This window comes from Gymnogyps californianus, chromosome 7 (assembly GCF_018139145.2).
Source record: "Gymnogyps californianus isolate 813 chromosome 7, ASM1813914v2, whole genome shotgun sequence".
Classification (NCBI taxonomy): domain Eukaryota; kingdom Metazoa; phylum Chordata; class Aves; order Accipitriformes; family Cathartidae; genus Gymnogyps; species Gymnogyps californianus.
This window is the reverse complement of record NC_059477.1, coordinates 18,427,970-18,448,173: the sequence shown is the minus strand read 5'-3', so window position 1 is coordinate 18,448,173 and position 20,204 is coordinate 18,427,970. Positions and strand designations below refer to the sequence as shown.

The 20,204-nt window shown below is 38.9% G+C and overlaps 1 protein-coding gene across 3 annotated transcripts; it reads left to right on the top strand.

Moving 5' to 3' along the window:
- Nucleotides 1–476: 476 nt before the first annotated feature.
- On the top strand, nt 477–14,573 carry RBM45 (RNA binding motif protein 45). 3 transcript variants are annotated; one of them, XM_050899843.1, is made up of 10 exons: nt 477–854; nt 2,465–2,587; nt 2,713–2,839; nt 4,350–4,460; nt 5,415–5,594; nt 6,518–6,647; nt 7,930–8,026; nt 8,383–8,549; nt 9,961–10,157; nt 14,498–14,573. In XM_050899843.1, exons 1-9 carry the CDS (start codon nt 477–479, stop codon nt 10,151–10,153), a joined length of 1,506 nt encoding a protein of 501 aa, XP_050755800.1. In that variant the 3' UTR covers nt 10,154–10,157; nt 14,498–14,573. The 3 variants fall into 3 exon arrangements, with proteins under 3 accessions (XP_050755800.1, XP_050755802.1, XP_050755801.1); XM_050899845.1 differs by lacking the exon at nt 14,498–14,573 and having other exon boundaries at nt 557–854; nt 7,930–8,002; nt 9,961–10,495; XM_050899844.1 differs by lacking the exon at nt 14,498–14,573 and having other exon boundaries at nt 557–854; nt 8,386–8,549; nt 9,961–10,495.
- The last annotated feature ends 5,631 nt before the right edge of the window (nt 14,574–20,204 follow it).

Sequence of the window (20,204 nt, the reverse complement as noted above, 5' to 3'; positions counted from 1 at the left end):
CGGCCCGGGGCAGCCGGCTGTAGGTGGTCCTGCCCGAGCGGGGGGTTGGCCTCGCTGACCTCCGGAGGTTCCTCCCGTTCGGTGGCTCTGTAACACCGCCCCCGGCCGGGCGCTGCCAGGGGAGAGGGGGAGCCCGGGAGCGCGTCTCCTCGGCACCAACCCTCGATTCGCTTCCGCTTACTCCTTCCCACCCGCCCGCTGCCGCTCCCGGGGAGCGGGTGCCTGTCTCCTCCAGGGTAGACACGCCGGTGCCCCGGGCAGGCCAGGAGGCGCTCCTGCCGCGCAGCCCCTCTCCCTGGGGAGCGGGGTACGCCGCACAGGCCGGCTAAAGCCGACGCTGCCGCCCACCCGCGGGCCGGGCGCTGAAGCCCGGCGCGGGGCGGCCGGGGAGCCCCGCCCGCCGCAGGCCAGGCCGCGGCCCTGACTGGGCGCGGGGAGGCGGGAGGGGCGCGGCCGGCGCGGAGGAGGCGCAGGACATGTTGTCTCCCCGGCGGAAAGGGCGCTGCGGCCGTTCCCCGCCGGCCCCCGAGAAAAGCCAGCGGTCCCCGGCGGTCCGGGAGCCCGGCGGCCTCGCTATGGAGGAGGGCAGCGGCTTCCGCCTCTCGGCCGAGTGCCTGGACGAGCCGCCCAACAGCCGCGTCTTCGTGGTGCTGGGCAAGGACACCGGGGAGGCGCTGATCCGGGAGCGCTTCGCCCCCTTCGGAGACATCCAGAACATCTGGCTCCTGCGGGACAAGCGCACCAACGAGTCCCGCGGCATCGCCTTCATCAAGTTCGCCCGCAGCTCGCAGGCCTGCCGGGCCATGGAGGAGATGCACGGCCGCAGCCTGGTCCCCGACACCAAGCCCATCAAGGTACCGCCGCCGGGCCGCGCCGCCTCCTTCCTGCCGGGGAGCGGGGCCGGGGGCGGGGGGAAGCGAGCGGGGCTCGGCGGGGTGTCTCCCGCTCCCTTCCCAGTATGGCGGCCGCGGAGGGCGGCAGGCCTCGGCCGCTGCGCCCCGAGCTTGCCGCTCGAAGGTAGTGTTGGCCTGTGCGGGGGCAACGGGAAGCCCCTCAGCGGGGGGCGGGCTGCGGGGACGGCCGGTGGCGGAGGCCTGCCTGGAGCAGCTCTGGAAAACCCGCAGCGAGCTGGCCGCCTTGCTTGGCGGCAGGCAGCGAGCCGCCACGGAGAGCGTCAGACCCGCTACTTGTGGCCTTCTCTCAGCACGTAGTGCTGGTGCTGATGTTGTCACCCTTTTGGGTCAAACCCGGGGCGATTTCGGGCTGCGGGGCTTGCGGGCTTGGCAGTGCCCTTCAGGAGGAGCTGCGGTGGGTCCTATCCTTGCCTGAAGTTCCCACGTGTGGCATAAGCTGCAACAGGCCTGGGGAAAATGCAGTACCTGGAAACTAGTTTTTTTTGGTTGGTTGGTTGGGTTCTTTTTAACCTTGAGGGAGTCTCTGAAATATTCTAAACCGGTATATTTTAAGTGTTGTAAGCAAGATCAGTGTGGATAAATAGAACTGTCTTTGCAAGTATATTTTATATTGGTTTTGTAGCTTGTGTACAGTTTTTTCCAAACAATTATGTTTTTTTAATCTATGGAACTGGCTGGCAGCTGTCAGCCTCTTGAATTGTTTTCATATTCCCCAAGTACTAAAAAGGTATGAATGAACAGTGAAAGAAGATTCCACGTGTTTCATTTGAAAATGCAATTGAGTCCTTTTCTGAAGAACTTTGCCATTAGAAGCCAAAAGATCAGAGTTGTATTCCTTACTCCCCTGCATGACTGTTAGAAAAATAATTTAAGAGCTCTGTGAAATCAGTTGCTGCTTTTGCATAAGAGGCTTACTTTGAAGGTTGTTCGTATTTTTCTTATTTGGTTGTTTTGGGTTTTGTTTGTTTGTTTTCTGTGGGGTTTTTTTGCCTGGTTGTCTTCTGGGGTGCACTTCTGAGATGAAATTTATTTCAATAATTAAAAAGGATTTTAACAGTTACAGATGTGAGAAGTTATGATCCTTCATAGAGCAGTAGACCTGCAGACTTCGGCCCAGCTGAGCAGTGAACTGCACTAGCAAGGTTTTAATAAGCTGCTAGGCTTTTTTGTTTGTTTGCTTGCTTATTTTTTGTTACTACTGCTATACTAGGCCTGTTGCAGTAATGCATTTTTTGCTACCTCACATGCCACCTGTGACATTGGCACCGCTGCTGATATTCCTGACCATTCTTCATTATCCCCAATGAGAACTTCTGCTGGCCTCTGTCCTGTTTGGGAAACCATTTGGAGTATATTATATTTGTAGGTCTTTTGTCACAGATGCATCTATGATCAGATGTTCTGATCTGTTCTTTTTTTTCATGTTAGGAAAACTAGCTTATATGAAAGATAAATACAAAGACTTGTTAAACAAGCTATTTTTCTCGCTTCTTGATATGTGTTTAAGACCCTTTCTGCAGTAATTAATGTCTATGTAATTATTTCATTAGGTATTTATTGCACAGTCAAGAGCTTCTGGAAGCCACCGAGATGTTGAAGATGAGGAGCTTACAAGAATCTTTGTTATGATACCAAAATCCTATACAGAGGAAGATCTGCGAGAGAAGTTTAAGGTACTGATTTGCTATTTGTTGTTATTTTAAATTGCCTTTGTCTTAATTTGTCAGAAGGGCTTATCGCATGGAACTTTAATACGTTTTCAAATATTGTAAATTAATATGCTTTTTAATTGTTCTAGATGTATGGAGACATTGAATATTGCAGCATTATTAAAAACAAGACTACTGGAGAAAGTAAAGGTTTGGGCTATGTGAGGTATTTAAAACCATCGCAAGCTGCCCGAGCAATTGAAGAGTGTGATCGAAGTAAGAATTCTTTCAAGTTTTTCACAATAACTGTGTATCATCATTAATGTACCTTTAATTTTTAGTTTTGTTTGCAAGTAAATTATTTATGATGTAAACACATCTTCAGACAAAGTTCTATTGCGAATAAAAAATAGTATTATTAACATTCATTGAGAACAGTCACCTGATTACATTCTTGCAAGACTAAACTGCAAGTAAGATCAGTGAAAAGAGTTTGGAAATGGATACAGAGTTTTCTTTCATGCATTATGATTGGCCTGTAGTGTAGGCTTTGTACACAGGAAAACCTCATTTTAATGTATCCCTGGGAATATGCATTTTTAATCAAATGTATTTGATAGAAAGAAAATGAATTTATATATAAAAATATATTTGATAATCCATAGGGATTCTGTTGTGATTACATTTATTCAAGAACAAATTCATCCTAATTGAAGTTTGGGGTGGGTTCTTTTGTTTGTTTTCATTTCACGTCATGATTAATCTGTTACAGAATGAAAGACTTTGTATGTTTTCTGACCAACCATTTGTCATTTATGCTCTAGTACCAAAAAGGTGTTAATGAATTTGAGTGAGTCCGGTGGAAGGCCACCAAGGTGGTCAGGGGCTGAAGCACATGACTTATGAGGAGAGACAGAGGGAACTGGGCTTGCTCATCCAGGAGAAGAAAGGCTTTTGGGGAAATCTAACAGCAACCTTCCAGTCCAACCTCCTGTTCAATGTTCGTTTAATCACAAATATGAAACAACTTGATGTGTGGGTGTGGTGTTTTTTTTGTTGTTCGTGTGTTGTTTTTTTTTCTCCAGTAATATACGTGGTGGTTCATATCTATCATAAGTGGTTCTACAAAAATTATATTTGTGACAATTATTGCATAGGAATATGAGTCTGAGATTACTTAGCAGTTAAATTTTATTTCCTTTTTGCTGTGAGACTAAAATGAAATTAGTTGGATAGCCTGAGAGTAATACCTATTTCTTTCATAAAGCAAAACCTACATCGGTGCAAAACATACATAAACTGCTGTTATAGCACGGAAGTTCAGGTGATTGCCTCTGGAGCGTCTCTGAATCCTGCCAAGTATCACAGAATGGTCGAAGTTGGAAGGGACCTCTGGAGGTCATCTTGCCCAACCCCTCTGCTCAAGCAGGGGTTACCTGGGCACCGTGGTTGCCCGGGACCATGTCCAGAGACGGCTTTTGAATATTTCCAAGGATGGAAACTCCACAACCTCTCTGGGCAACCTGTGCCAGTGCTCAGTCACTCTCACAGCAAGTAGGCTCTGTCGTGCTTAACTTGTGACTAGGAGTAGTTCTATGTGGAAGTTACTAACTTTAAAATAATTATTGTGGCAGACTTCAAGAGTTATAGATTAGTTATTTTCCTAAAGCCAGCACTTACTGGGTTTTCTGAATATGTTTCTAAATATGGTACTTGGAGAATGCAGATCTGGTCAGATAATTTAGATGTGCTGAGGTGTTGCTATATGTGTGGTTGTTTCTTTCAGGCTACAGGGCCATTTTGGCTGAACCTAAAAATAAGTCATCTGAGTCTTTTGAACACGATTATTATAGTAATAACACGAGGCAAGAACCAAGAGGAAATACGCTTCCGTTTTGTAAGTGTCCTGGTTTCAGCTGGGACAGAGTTAATTTTCTTCTTAATAGCTGGTACAGTGCTGTGGTTTGGATTTAGTGTGAGAATAATGTTGATAACACACTGATGTTTTAGTTGTTGCTAAGTAGCGCTTATCTTAAGTTAAGGATTTTTCAGTTTCCCATGCTCTGCCAGCAAGCAGGTGTGCAAGAAGCTGGGAGGGAGCACAGCCAGGACAGCTGACCCGAACTAGCCAAAGGGATATTCCATACCATAGAATGTCATGCTTAGTATATAAATGGGGGGGAGTTGGCCAGGAGGGGCAGATCACTGCTGGGGCATTGGTCAGTGGGTGGCGAGCAATTGCGTTGTGTATCACTTGTCTTTTCTTGGGTTTTATTTCTCTCTCTCTCTCTCTCTTTTTTTGTTATACTCCTTTTCATTACTACTATTATTATATTTTTATTATTCTTAGTTAGTATTATATTTTATTTTACTCTAGTTATTAAACTGTTCTTATCTCAACCCACAAGTTTTACTTGTTTTTTTCCTGATCCTCCTCCCCATCCTACTGGGAGGGGGGAAGGGTGAGTGGCTGCGTGGTGCCTAGTTGATGGCTGGGGTTAAACCACGACAGTAAATCACAGCTTTTTATACTAAAAATGATTTGTAGTCTTAAGTATGGTCACAAAGTAAGAATGCAGTTTGGAAGAAGGGAAGCTAACAGAGGCTTAGGTCAACACTTAGATTGGATGTTGGAGTTAGAAACGAGCGAGGCATTTCACTTCTATATTTTTATGGCTCGCTTTGCTCTAGTTGGCCGATTATTTTGTGACCTTCATTGGTGAAATAAACATGTTACCTTTAGTATATAATTGACTTAGATTAGTTTTAAAAGTTGAATGCAAAATATGTATGAAATGAAGGCAAGCTAGTGTGATGACTCAAATTATTTATTTTTATGTTGATTCTTGAGGTGGGCAGCCAGAGTTTTGTAGTTTTGAAAAAAATGAGAGCAGAATTCAAGAGTCAGTCTCCAAACGTCTGTCAGTAGTATCGCGGCTTCCCTTTATCCAAGAGCAGCTGTTTGCCCTCTTTGATCTAGTTCCAGGACTGGAATATTGTGATGTTCAGCGAGATCCTCATACCAATAGTGGTAAGTAAAAGTACAAAAAGACTTTTTCTTTCTATGAAGGAAATGCCTTCTAATTAAATTCATTTGTATTGCAAAATACAGTACACTTGTTGGAAAGAATTAATGTTTCATGTATCAATGGTTGTTGCTAGCACTGATACATAAACCCCAAAATTACGTTTTGTTTGAACCCCTGTTTACAGATAGCCTTCAGTACCTTTATTTTCAGATAATAGAGTCTCAAGAAGGACAGAATCAAAACCATGAGAAGTGGTTTTTGGTCAAATTAAGTTAATAGTTTTGGGCAGAATAAATGGAGAAAAAGTTTCAAAAATTATTAGACATCTAGTTTAAATGCTTCCTAAACAGATCTTTTGAGTTTTCATCTTGAAATGGGTGTGTGTGTGTCTGTGTGTAGAAGCTGACATGAGTAAACTGGATTAAATCATTCCAAAACAAATCATGTTTTGTATTGGAAGGATTGTTTTGGTTTCAGTCTTGTTATTTTCCTGTTGCTGAGAAAAATGTGGAGATCTCTTCTCCAAGAAGCTTGAAATGGAAATGATTCAGAGAGTTAAAATGTAACTTTACAGTACTTGAGATTCACTGTTGATGGGATAATTGCATTTTAAAATGAAACTGTATATGTTTTTGTTACTAATTCAGGGTTAGGGAAGAAGACATGTTTTCACTTGTGTTGCCTTATTACCAGCTTTTCAAGTTAGCACAAATATAGCTGATCTGTCACTCGTTAATTCCACTGAAGTTTTCTTCACAAATACTACCGATGTTGCTATTAAGTAATGTAATGCGTGATAAAAAGACTTAAGAATTTTATATCATCCATGACTAATGTGCAGTTTAATCATACTGCTTTATATAAGTGTAGTTTGTTCCTAGGATTTACCCATATCATACTGAAACTGTGTGCACTGTATTTGTAGGGTATGCTGTGATTCAGTACAGTACTGCTGCGTCAGCTATATATGCCAAGTATAAATTACACGGTTTTGAGTATCCTCCTGGAAATCGATTAACTGTCATTTTCCTAGAAGATGGGAGTGATAGCTCAGAGTAAGTACCAATACATAGAGATGGAAAGTTTTAAGTTGTGCTCTGGAGATCAAGACTTTAAATAAATAAATAAATTTTTAACATAAGAGTAACAGCAATGTCACTGTGATCTTGTTTCGTACTTGTAGATAGTATTTTCTGAATTTTAGGTGTTTTGGGGTTTAGGGTTTTTTTAGAATGGTTTAGAATAAGCCTTTTAAAACTTACTAGTCTTTGATAAAGAAAAGATTAAAATATATATTCTTAAGATACATTGGAAAGTCTTGGATTTGGCAAGAATCTTTGTAAATGTCTCTGTAATATGTAACAAGGCTGGAATGTGTTTTTGATGAGGTTTTTGTACTAGAAACAGATTTATCTACTTGATCTCTTGGTTGTGTTTGCAGTACTGCAGATAGTAGCCTGGTGAAGCACATATGTAGAGTAAAACGGTTGGGTACTGAGGATCTGATATTCCCACTGTATGGGGATCGTCAGATTTTGCTTTGACCATCTCTAATTTGTTCTGAATGCCCATTACAAGTTGGAGTGGCTTAGGTACACTGCTGCAGTGAATATTTTGGCTTGGTTTCATCCTAAAGGAATCTAGTTCATGTCAAACCCATTCTGGGATATGAATGAGGACAGTAAGGAGGGACAATGGGGAGAGTCACTTCAGCAGTGCGTGCCTGATCTAAACTAAAAAAAAAATATTCATTGCAACCATCCTTCTTGCAAACAATTTCCTTCACTCTTCAGTAATTCCTACTATTTCATGGTCCTACAACACGGGCTGTGTATCTATGCAAAAAGTGCAATTGCTTTTTTTTATTCCGCAACAGAACAAAGAAAAATTACTGGAAAATGAGAGCTGGAAGTAAACTTTCTATGATAATATTCTGACTTCTGAATTGAATCTCTGTGGTCTTTATTGAAACAGGTGAAATTTCTCTGTCCCTTCTGCCTTTTAGGCACCTTTCACAAAATGTAGTGGACTCTGTAGAGTTAATGTTTTTCACACCCCCCCCCCCCCCATAGAGTATTAAAAAAAGCAAAGAAGAGTTTTGTATCTCTATATGTAGAAATATATGAGTGTTTTCAGTGAGTTGCAGCTAGCATGCATACTTTCAGATCATGTCTAGAGTGTCAGGGAAGCCTGACTTGATTTTCGTTATCTACATGAGTTTACAGATTTCCAGAGGTACTTTTAGGTGTGCATTAAAACTTTTTTCTCTTGCTGAATTTAAGATTACTGTAACTTAGCTCTTTCTTTAAAATAGTTTATTATCACTTCTGCTTGCAGCCTCATCAGAAAAATGGCAACACAGCTGGTAACAGCACATGTGTCATCAGTGTTGCGGAATAACAATGCAATTGTTCAGCAGTATAGGACACCTCCTGTAAGTTAATATAATGGATACTGTTAATATTCTTCTGAATTGTTGTAAGAAACTTCAGATATGTCAATAAAGAACACTGCTCACTTTCTTCTGTAACTGTTTTAGATGCTACATTTTTGAGATGTACCTCTGGCTGGTTTGTTTTTTTTTTTTTTTTTTATTCCCTGTAAAGGTGTCTGACTGTACTTGGATTTATTGTCCAATTTAATGAAATAACCAAAGTAAACAAATTAATTAAGATGAGAACTGGTAGAGCTTGTTTATGTCCTGTGATGGGCATAAAAATTGTAAATAAGGTAAAATGACTTTTTCCCCCGTATTGGTTAATTTATACTTGCATTTTTTTCCCTTTTCAGCAGGCATTTGGAGGAACTTCTGGCTCACAGTTACTTCAGCCCCAAACAGATGCCATACTTCCACCACACAAAAAAAAAGTTCCACCTGACACTTCTGTGAAGGAGAGGCTTTTCATACTTTTTCATCCCCATCCTTTACCTGTAAATGTATTGGAAGATGTGTTCTGGTAAGACTCCATTTACAAATAAGTGTTGTCTAACCAAAAAAACCCCCAATTAAATATTTAAAATAAATGTTGAAAATAAAAAAGATTGTCATCATGAAAACTCTTTCCAGAAAAGACAATGCACAGTGATCAATAAGTAATAAGTGATCAATAGGTAACAGTTGCTTTTTGAAACAAGTGTGTAATGCAGTTCACCTTGAAGCATAGATGCAATGTCATCAGTACAGCAGCTTTATTATTAATTAGCGTAATCTGAAGTAAAATGTCTAGTCTCTTAACATTTTTTAACCAAAAAATGTAGTACTTCCGGTTCTTATAGCCTAATTTATTTGGCATTTTCTTGTACATATTTCTGTAAGGAATTTAAGTATTTTGATAAATTTTCACAGTAACTTAGGGGAGTAAGTATAGGGATTTTTTTTCCTGATATATCCCGAGACATTTTGATGGTTTGCATCTTATTGACACTATTTCAACCGTCCTTTCAAACTACCTCCATATGAGGAGCAAAGACTTGTGAGACAATTTTTGCCATCTTTAAAACAAATCTATAGTTCAGCTGTTCTCCAGTATTTTATATTATTTATTTTTAGTATACTCTTGAAGAAAAAGACATTTCCGTTTTCTAGTAGCTGGTATTTGCAATAAATCTTTGGAAAGCCAAAATATTTTCAAAGCACCAAGAAAGGAAAAGAAATAGTATGCACTTGTGTGGAATTTAAAACTGTACCTATTTGATATACTGGATTTTCTTAATCAAATGCTGGAGAAGAAAAAGGCTATGCACCTTAGTCTTGACACTTGTATAACTTCAGTATAAAGCAAGCAGACTTTGTTTTTTAAGGAACTGTCTAGGAATCTCCTGAGGACTTGAAAATCTGGGTTTTTCCATAAAGCTTTAGTGCTTGCTTTCTGAGTCATTTCAGTGAGACCTTTTCAAAGACGAATCACAACTGAGCAAGTTCATTTAAGTGAGATGCAAGTTTAGCCTCTAAATTATCTGCTGGTTTGTGTGTGTGTTCTTTTTGGTTTGTTTGGGTTTTTTGTTGTTGGGGTGTTTTTTGTGGGTTTTTTTGAGTGCCATTTAGTGTTTGGGGACTATGGTATTGATTAGCTTTATGTATTCTTTTAAATAAGAGATAAATCACTGGTGCTTGTGGTTCTGTTGTAATATTCCATAGAAAACATTGCCTACGAACTTTTGGGTTTATTTCTATTCCTGCCTGGAATCCTAGAGAAGGGAGTATGAAAACTGGGAGTTTTGGAGGAGGGCAGCACAAGAAAATATAGCATACATACAAGAACATAGTTTTTGCAGCTACCAAATCATATATACTTCAGATTGGATAATAGGTATCTATGTTGTAGCAAAACCTGTAAATTATCTTCTTTTTTTTTTTTTTTTTTTTAGTCGTTTTGGACACTTGATAAAAGTTTACCTTGTGGCTGGAAAAAATGTGGGCTATGCAAAATTTGCAGACAGAGCAAGTGCCAGTGATGCCATAACTGCATTACATGGCAAGATTGTGAATGGTGTCAGGCTTAAAGTGAGGTTGGCAGACTCACCTACAGAAGAATCTAACAAACGTCAGAGAACGTACTGAGCAGGTGAGTACCCAGTCTGAGCTGTTACTTAAATTGAAGTTCAACTACTTGAAATAGTGACAGGCAAAGTATTTTGAAGTTAGATATGAACATGTAATGATAAACTTTAAATCAATTTTTAGCTAACAACTTGAAATTTAATTTGTGATATATGTGTGTATATATATATAAGTGTGTGTATGCTTATATGCACACGTACACTTTATTTTAGTAAAAATCTATTTTTATAATTTTTGAACAAATATGAACCAGTTGATTGACATCAATTGATGTTCATAGAAATATTCACTTTGTGTACATAAGACTATCAGCTAACATTGACAAGAGTATGTAAAAATAAACAATGGAACTGAAATCAGCTTGTGTGTGTCTTTTTTTTTCATTAAGAACACATGCCCTCACAATGGTGTTGGATAAAGATGCAGAGTTCAGCCCTTGAAGGGCAGAGGAGGGAAGGGGTAAATGGAAAAAAGGACATGGGAAGGACAGGGAGGGTTGCCAGGTGAAAGTGAAGGTTTGGGATATTTGGTTCATTTGGATTCTCAGAAATCAGGTGTAGCTGGAATGTGTGATAGTGAAGAAAATATTGCAGAGCCTGTTGTGGAGGGATTGAGGTGTATGTTTAGGATAATTAGTTTGAGAATTTATTTATTGATGCTTATGGCCTATGAAAGCTGGCTGAGCTCCTAGAGAGGTTTTGTAGACTTCAGGGACCAAAATTCACTTGTTCTTTTAAAACATCGGTTTGATTCGAATTATATCAGATTTCTTTTTATTTTTTTTTAATTTAATTTTTTTTTAACATTAGGAGTATTACCAAGAGAGAAATATAGTTGGGGGAGGAAAGCCTAAGCCCTGTTTTCTACAAAATAACTCCCAAATATCACTGTAGCTTCCAAATAATTTCAGTAGCCCTCTTATCTTTATAGGGACATGCAATTTTGCTTTAACTCATGCAGAAAACATCACATGAAATCCTGACTCTCTTCACATCAGTATTTTATTTCTAAGCTTCACTCCTTCTACCTCTCTTTGTGTAGATAATCTTTGTGACTCAGGAGTTGCAAAGACCAAAAAAGACTTTGCCCACAGTGTTCTTTTCCTCCTTTTTTCCTAAGGACTTTGATGTTGTTCTTTTGATAAGCAGCAGTTACTAAAGGTGGCCTTAGTCTTTATACACAACTTACTTTTTTAAAAAAATGGGTTTCTAGCATTCTTCTTCTGCATTGAATTGTAGCTAAAACTCATTTGAAACTTTTTTTTTAATCAGCAGCTCTGGTAAATGCAATTTTAAGTAACTTGTACCCATGCTCTTATCTTTGTACAAAGGTTTTGTTTGTTTTTAATGTGACTTCTACTTCCAATAATAAAAGGCCAGCCTCTTGGTCACTACGGGAAAAACTATGATGTAAAGTGTAATGTAATACCAGGTCTGCCTTGACTACTTTTTACTAGAAAAGTGTGGATACGATATGCATCCAAAATTAGAAAGATGATTTATCCTTACTTTTTCTTTCTTTCTTTTTAAGAAAGATAAGAGTGAGAAGACTGGGAGGTTCTCTTCTGATTGTCAATCTAAAACTGATTTTTTTTTTTTATTCACACACATGTGTGTGCACACGTACACAAGCACACATTTTTTCCAGTGTCATTTTTGAGAAGATTCTTCAAGGTCTTTAGCTGACAAAAGGTGCAGTTGGTCACCGAGTGGGACTTTCAAAAGGCTAAAACTTACTTTATATTTCAAATTATGTTTGAAAATTCTAATATATACCTATTATTGACTATTTAGAAACTTGAACTCCCTTATAAGGTGAGGGTAAGACATACACATTTGCTGTTGTGCCATTTTACCTAACTAGAAAACTGGAGAAATAAGGTCATATTTGAAGAATAATCTTTTTACACATGCAAAATTACAGCAGAGCTCTTTGTCTGTTCCTAGTTTTTTGCGTTTCTGTAAATTTTCAAATAATGGAGAGTACTAGTTTTAGTTTGTTCAAAGATGGGCACTCTAAATCTGTCTTGGACAGATTACTTGTAATTCTGGTGCAAATGACTGTTGAATATTTCCCCTCTGATTAGCCTTGCATCTGCTGTGTCTGTGCAGTAACACAGGTAGAAGAGCTCTCTACATTTTACTGTGAAGAGCTTTTTACTGTGTTACATCTTGTTACATCCTGTACATCGGGTTCCTGATTCTGAGTCTCTTAGCAGGTTGTCTTAGCATGTATCTCTTCTTAGGATAGACAGACAAAATTACTTGCTCTCTTTTTGTCCTTTAGCCAGTTTCTCAAGTTCAAACGAAATGGTACATAAAAAGAAAGATTCCATCCGTGCTCCTTTTTAAAAGGGCTTGCCCTTTCAAATCAAGCTTACCACTGCGTGACTCTGCATTGGACTGACTGACAAACAAGTTTTGCAGTAGTTTAGAGGCTTATATTTTGCTTTTAATTAAAGCTTTAAATTGTGCATGTGAAAGGGGATGGAATTCTCTCAACCTCTGAAATAGTACTTTTTTTTTTTTTTTTTGAAGATGTGAGAATATTAACTTTTGTTCTTTTTGAATTTTAGCTAGAGGAAATAATCTTAGCTAAAACTTCAGTGAGTTTTCACTTAAGGAAGTCATTGCCTCTTAAAAAAAAAAATCTAAAGTCCTGTTGTATTGCTTGCCTTTTATCTCTAACAAGGTGACTGGATTTCTGCAATAGTCCTTTCTATACAAGGTTCTCTGATTAAAATCTGTGATAACATCTGTGAATTCAATAGAATCTATGTGAAAATACATTTAATTCAATTGACTAATTCAATTTAAATAAAATATTTATTATTTCAATGCAGTTTTTATCTGACTTTTTGAAGTTTTTTCCCCAGTAATATTTTTCTTATGTGAATCATCTTTTTTTAATATAATTTTCAAAATTGTTTCTTAAAAAATGTTTTATGGTAATGGTATGCTACTGATAATGCTCTTGCAATGTAAACTTCTGATCATAAGAACAGTCTATTATCTTACAACAACCTTTGTTTATTAGGAGAATTTGAATATATGCGTATTAATATTCTAAACTAATCCATCTAATGAATTTTGCAGGCTCTGGCTCTCCTACAAGTCAATGAAAATTCAATTGTTTATATGAGTAGTTAAAAGTAGCAGAGAAATGATGGAAATACAGACCAATAAGGTTCTCTTAACTACTTTAAGTTCTAATGTAAGTTTTGGGTTTTTTTGGGTGAGGTTCTCCCCTCTTATGCTAAGTGAGTATTAATGGTTGAAATAATCACTTTAAACCATCTTGCTTTGAGTCAGTGTAGGCTTGAGAAGACAACTACAGTGTCTACTTCTAGGTAGTTGCTAAAAGCAGAAGCTGTCTTAATGTTCTTGGTGTTGACCAGCTTGTGCTCTCTACTCAGGTTTTTGCATTGCTTTATTTCATGAGAACCTCACTGCAATTGTCTGATGGCTGTTACATAAATTATATCACTCAAAAATAGAAGAGGGAGGAAAGAATTTGGTATCTTTTTCAGAAGAATGTATTGTGGAATTCTGATTAATCTCTTCATTGCAACCTAGTAGTTCTATTTAAATACCACCCCCCTGCCCCTCCCCCCCCCCCAACCACCCACGAACAAAAAAAAGAAAACCAAAACCCACCCCAAACATTTTTCATGAAGCTTTCAAGTAGTCCTTAGAAAGCAGAGCTTCTAACTAGCCCTATATTAGAAATGCAAAACACAGGTATCTAGGGCTGGATCCTGTGGCTCTTAAAGCCACTCAGCAATGATTATTAACCCACAGCAGATGGGCTCATTGCATTTTTCCCCTCCTGAAAATGTTTGGTGTTGTTTTTAAATAGTTTTTTAGTTACCAAGTTGAAAAACGTTTATTCTGTCATGAAATACTTGGTTATTGTTGTCTTTTATTATCCTTGTCCTGAAAAAGTCCTGCATCACTGATTTGATTTGCATTCATTTTTTTAGTTAAAACTTTATTAAAATCCTGAAGTTTAACATGTATATAATAATTGATTTCTGTGCAAAAATGTTTTAAAAAAAGTAATTGTGTCATAGTGAAATATACTCCAGAATAAAAAAAAAAAGTTAACTATATTTTGTATCAACAGTATACTGCAGAAAAATTGCTGGCTTTCACACACTGCTCAGAAAAAGAGGTACTTCTTTAAAAGCTAGAGAAGCATATATAAAATTTTAATATTCTTCTAAATATATTAAAAGCCTTATTTATATGCTGTTATAACAATTATGTTTTATATATGTTTTAAAATAAAAATAGGTTATGTTGCTTTTTTGATACTATTTTTGTACTTGTGTTTTTTCTACAGAAACTAAATAATGACATGACCTTCAGCTAGCTGACTGACTGACTGAAAACGTGACTAGACATGGTTCCTGTGGACAGTGACAGCTTTTTTTTTTTTTTTTTTAATTGTTACTTAGTTGATCTCTCTCTCTATGGTACTTTCTGGTTTCTAAAATGCAGACATGCAGTTTTGAAAATTATCTAGGCATTAATTGTAAACTGGTGGTTGTTCTTGTAGTAGTCTATAATCTTATATTACAGAAATATCTCTTTTGTGTTTAACTGAGTTCCTCCTCTAAGATGGAAATTACAATGATGGGGGAAATAAAGGAGTCAGCATTTTGTGGCTTGACTGGTTAATTGATAATGATTCAGATTATAACTGTTAAAATAAAAGACATTTCTCATGATCCAAATTGCATTGAAAACTGAAGTACAGCCGTAAACTCAAAGAAAATGAAATAACTGTTTCAAAAACTGCTAGGAAACCTGACGGTATTGAGCTGGATTTAAGGAAATAGCTGTAATCAAGAAAATGATTCAAGTACATTCTTAAATATTTTGTTGATTTGGGCCAAAAGTATTCATTATGCTTTGTATGCTGCTTAGTGAAAAGGACATTTGACTGTGGGTCACGCTACCAGAGCTGCTTACCTTTTATCCTTTCTTATCTTGAGGTCTTTTGGTTATAACTGTGGGGAAAGTATGGAGTCTAGGGGTGTTTTTTATTTTGAGGGGTTGGGTGGGGTTTTGTCTTTTGTTTTTTGAATTTTTTAAGAAGCTTCTAATGTGTATGTTGTTTAAGTAAGAATTGGAAATCCAGCATTTCAGCAGGATGAAGAGGATTTCAGCATTGATGAAGAGTAAATGAAGATAGTTCGAATAAGTATTTGCACAGATAATTTTCAAATGCCAAATACTTTTCTGTGTATTCCTGAATACTATTTGTTGAATTGAAAATATCCTGCTTATTAAAATAATTTATACAGATAAAATTGATAAATTCTAGTTGTATGCACACGAGAGGACAGGCATGCTCTCAGATGCATCCTGCTTCCCAGTGTCTCCCGTCCTGGTCCCTTGATCATCGGCGTGGGGAGAGACAATGGAGCATCCTGTAACTTCCTCTGGCTCTGAGCACCTTCAGAAAGATTTCCTTCCAAGAAATCCCTAGCTCACAGGAAGACAGGGGTGAGAATGCAGGTCTTACTCCCTTAGTTACCAGGCGTGGGATAGTCAACTGGGCTTCAGAACAGACACAGCTAGTGTATACAATGTTAATGTGATGGGAGAGTTACTTACATTGATAAGGGGGATTGGGTCACAGGGGAGACGGAGTGAATGACAGTCCATAGCAGATCTGGATAGTGGGGTTTATTTAAGAACCAAGATTTGAGCTTTTATCCTACCTTACCATTTCATGCACTTACCTGCCTCTCTCCCCTCCCCGCCAGCAGTGTTGGGTTCACTTAGCCTCAGATTCCCTTCCCAGCAGGGAGGTCGCTGCTGTCAGGAGGGTTGGGCAGAAAGTTGCATTTGTGCTGTGCAGCTGCTCAGTCACTGGTCTTGGGTCCCACTGGCCAGTGTCCCCGGGGCAGCCTTTGGCATTCGTTTCTATGCAGCTCACTGAGCTCCAGGATCATCCCCCCCTTCCGTGATTCTCACCTTCTGCTTCTCCAGCCCCTTACTCTTTCCAAGAATGCTGGTTTCTTACCAGGAAACCTTCCTTGCAGCCTCCTTTCTGGTGCTCCAAGCCCCTGGCTTTCCCAGTCTCAATAGTGAATGTGCAGAAGCACAGCACCTTATAATTAGTGGTTTTGTCTTGTATCTATTAATTTAAGCTGTGTTTTTACCTACAACAGATGGTCTCCTTTTCTTGTTTTCTTTGTTTTTCAAAGAGAAGGAGGAAACGAGAAGGTATTGGGAAATACCTCCAGTTGTAAGTAGCTGAAAGCTGTGGGCGAAACTCTTTTTAATTTTCTCCATTGTTTTCCAACAGCAGAAGACATGTACCCATTAAAACAAGACCCCTGGCTGGGGCAGGGAAGGGTGGGAAGAGGAGGGAGCAAAGAGTTTGATATGATCTTTTTAATTGGAAGGTGTGCTTACTCAAAACGTAAAACTTTACCGTTCAGTGCTTTACAGTCAGCTGTCTCAAGATACTGCTGGGATACAAACCTAGATTAACCATCTAGTAATGTCATGTGAATTCACCTACTATCAAATTAATGCAATTAGAATAGTATTTACATGCAGCGTACATGTTTCTTATGCAGGAAATATTTTAAAGCATTTAGTAAATTGGTCTCTAATACAAGATTCAGCCACATTCAACTAGTTTTTCTTTATTTTCTGCTCTTTATAAAAAGAAGTATCGGTAAAAATATTTTTGCATTAGAGAGTGTGTATGAGAATAAGCACTGTCATTGCAATTGGTTCAGAAGTTTAAAGTGACAGAAACTGTGTATTTAAAAAACCACAAAGCAGTATTATTTCTTATGTTAAAAGAATATTAGAATTCAAATGTTCAAACGTGAGGAAGTTGCAGAAAAAAGGTTGCCTAAGAAACCTCCTTTTGCTTCTCTGTTTCTCTAGTATGTGTTATGATGTAGTCCTTGATGACTCACCAGCAGCTTTTTTCCCCAAGAGCAGTTGTTTCATTCAGCACAAAGAACGAAATTGAATAAGGGCTGCACGGTTAAAGCAGGCTGTAAAATTCCTCCTTAATTTGTTACAGATGTTAGAAATTACATAGTGAACAAAACAGGTTTATGGTTGAGCCTGGAGAACTGGATCCTATCTCTGGCTGTGGCCCAGAGATTGATTGTGAGGGGGGTTGCCATTTCTCTGGGGTTCCTCTGGAAAAGTCCTGTTTGGTTTTTTTTTGTGTGTTTGTTTCCCTCGTCCTCACCATAAATTTTCAGTAGAATTTGGGGCTTTCCTCTGTTTGCTCGGGGGAAATAATTCTGACCAGGTTGCCATAGATCCAAAACTCGAGAACCGTCAAGCAGCAGCCTTAACTGTACAGTGTACATGTGCAGTGAGTCCAATATTTTTAGAAAGCATCAGTCCTACTGTGCAAACATGACAGAGACGCAATACTCGTATAGCGGGTCTGACACATGCTGCTGAACGTGTATGGTGCGGTGTATCTGCATGTTAGGAGTAAGCTAAAACACAGCCTACAAGGGGTGAGGGGCTGTGCCAGCGCAAGCATCTTTTCAGTGTCTGTACAGATCTTCACTGTCTTTATTTGTTTTTACTCAAGAGAGTGCTTTAAAGTATAGGATAATGGTGGGTGTGTTATTTAGGTGCCAGGTGAAATGCTGAGAATCTCTGCACAGTCAGTTGAAAAAAGAGAAACTTCCCATTTAGATGTTTGATTTGGCTTTTTTGATGAGCCTCTCCTATGTCAGGACCCCCAGTGGAATGTGGCACTGAAGGTGGGTGCCTGTGTGTTTAGGTGATGTAAACATCCCCAGGAGTGTAAACACTCAAAACTGAAGTGACTGGTGTCTGAGCTTGGCCATCCAAGATGGGAAAGAAGAATCATCTGTTAGAATGATCCTAACAGCTACACGAGGGAGCATTCAGCACACACTGAGGGTTAAAAGATACCCTTCACATCTTGAAGTAAAGTTACAAAGTAGAAAGAACAGTGCTGTTTCCTAATTGTTCTCTATCCTGTTTCTATTACTGCATGTCTGCGGAACAGTGGGCCACTGCGCTCCCCTGGGCATGGAAGATCAGTGCGCTGTCTGTAGTCCTGCTTCGGGCTACGAAGCTCTCTTGCCTGCTTGTTCGGTCAGGTCTTGAACGAAAGAGAATTGGGCTGGTACTCAGAGGAAAGAAATTTCCCCGTTTTCAGTACTGAGACTTCAAGATGCCCTAAGAAGCAACTCTGCAAGTAGGCAGTATTTTTCCCTTTCAGTCATTGTTGAATCAGTCTATTCGGTGACTCACGTGGAGTCATTTTTGTAGCATTCTGGTAATGTTTTTTAGAAGATCCTTAAAAGCAAAATCACTACATGCTCTTCTTAGAGTTCAGTGTATTTCCTAAAAGCATTGATGTAGTAGTCTTCTCCAGCTAAATACCAGTTTGTGTAAATACATTTTGCTATTTTGAAGTACCCCAGCATTTTTGATTGGATATGATATTCATCATTCCCTCTTTAAATTGTTACATAGAACTACTGATAAGTAGGTGGCATGCTGCTTTTCTAGGTCATTTCATTGGTAAGAAAAAACTGTCTGCTGTGAGGATGAGTATTACATTCCTGTACTGGAAAAAACTGTGTCACATATATTCCTTTTTCTGGTGGTTAGTGAATTGGCTAAAACTGTGTAGGTTTTTTTGTGTGGTGTTTTGCAGTAATAGTGCTTTAATGTTGTAAGTAGAATTTAGTATGCTTATCTGTAAGTGACTTAGATTTCAGCTGTGTTCATCAGCCATAGTTTCCGTTGGCATTGAACAGGGCTTTTGTACCTTTTGAAAATGAGATAATACAGATTTCATAAATTATGCTAAATGATGTCCAGTAGAAATTATTTTATCCATTTATTGAGTCGTAACCGCTTGGTCAGCAGAGGAGCCTTTTGTTTGTATAACGGGAGAAAGATACCAATTTGCTTATGTTGCCTGAATGTCTACATTAGGGTATTTCTGATCATTAAATGAAAAGAGGCCATTCTCAAGAGGGCTGTGCATTCCGAATGTGATCTGTGAGGCGGTGATTGCAATTAGTTCCCCTCACTGGGTCTTGAGAGTCCTACCTGAGATCTTTTTCTTTGGTGGTACAAACCACTACTAGAGTACCTCATGTGGGGGCAGAGCCCAGGTTTGCAGTGTGCAGTGGAATTGGGTTTCCTTTGCGTGCTTCCTCTTTCTTCCTGTTAATGGTCCATTTTCTGACCCAGGGTACTCTGTCATGTCATTTCTGCTCTGTCTGCAGAGACACCATCTAATATTTGCAATGCCAGGCACCTCCACTCTTTCAATTACTGTAGCAGTAAGTGAGAGACAGAAGAAGGAATAATCATATGTAAGTGGAAGCTGTTGAAGGTGAAAACAGCATGCAATTATGTGCACAGCTCTAGTTCAGGAAAAATACTCTTTTCATATTCTCACTGCACCATTTTTCTAAACTTTCTATCTTTATTTGTTAAACATTCACTTAAAACTTTGTCAAAGATTCTGCTCAAGTTTTTCACAGAATGTCACGTTTGAACTGCAGTTGTACTGGTAAATTTTCTCCAAAATAAACTGGAGAAAAAAATTATAAATGAAAGAGGGAGGGTTAACGATGCCAAGTTCGCTTATCATCATTATAGCAAAGGGACAAAGGGTGATGCCGGAGCCTGCAGCGTTGTGAGGCAATCCCCCCTGTTCCAGCAGAGGTCACTGGTCTCCTGGATCTGCAGAAGGAGGCTGCAACCCAAAATTGACACTACTTTTGAAAATCTTAACCTGCTTCTAAGGTAATCAGCCCGTATATAGAATTTCTTAACCAAAAGGTTATAGTTTTTTTCACAGATGGAGAATTATCTGAAGGTGTATCAACTTCAAACGCATAATTTAAAATAATATAATAATTATTATTTGATAATAATTGAAATAATTTAATTTAAAAGTAACTGAAAGAAGACAGAATCCTAGTTTAACTTGTGTCTTTTCTCTGAATTATTTTTTAAACCATTAATTTCTTCATAGCCTCTTAGTTTTGAAATAC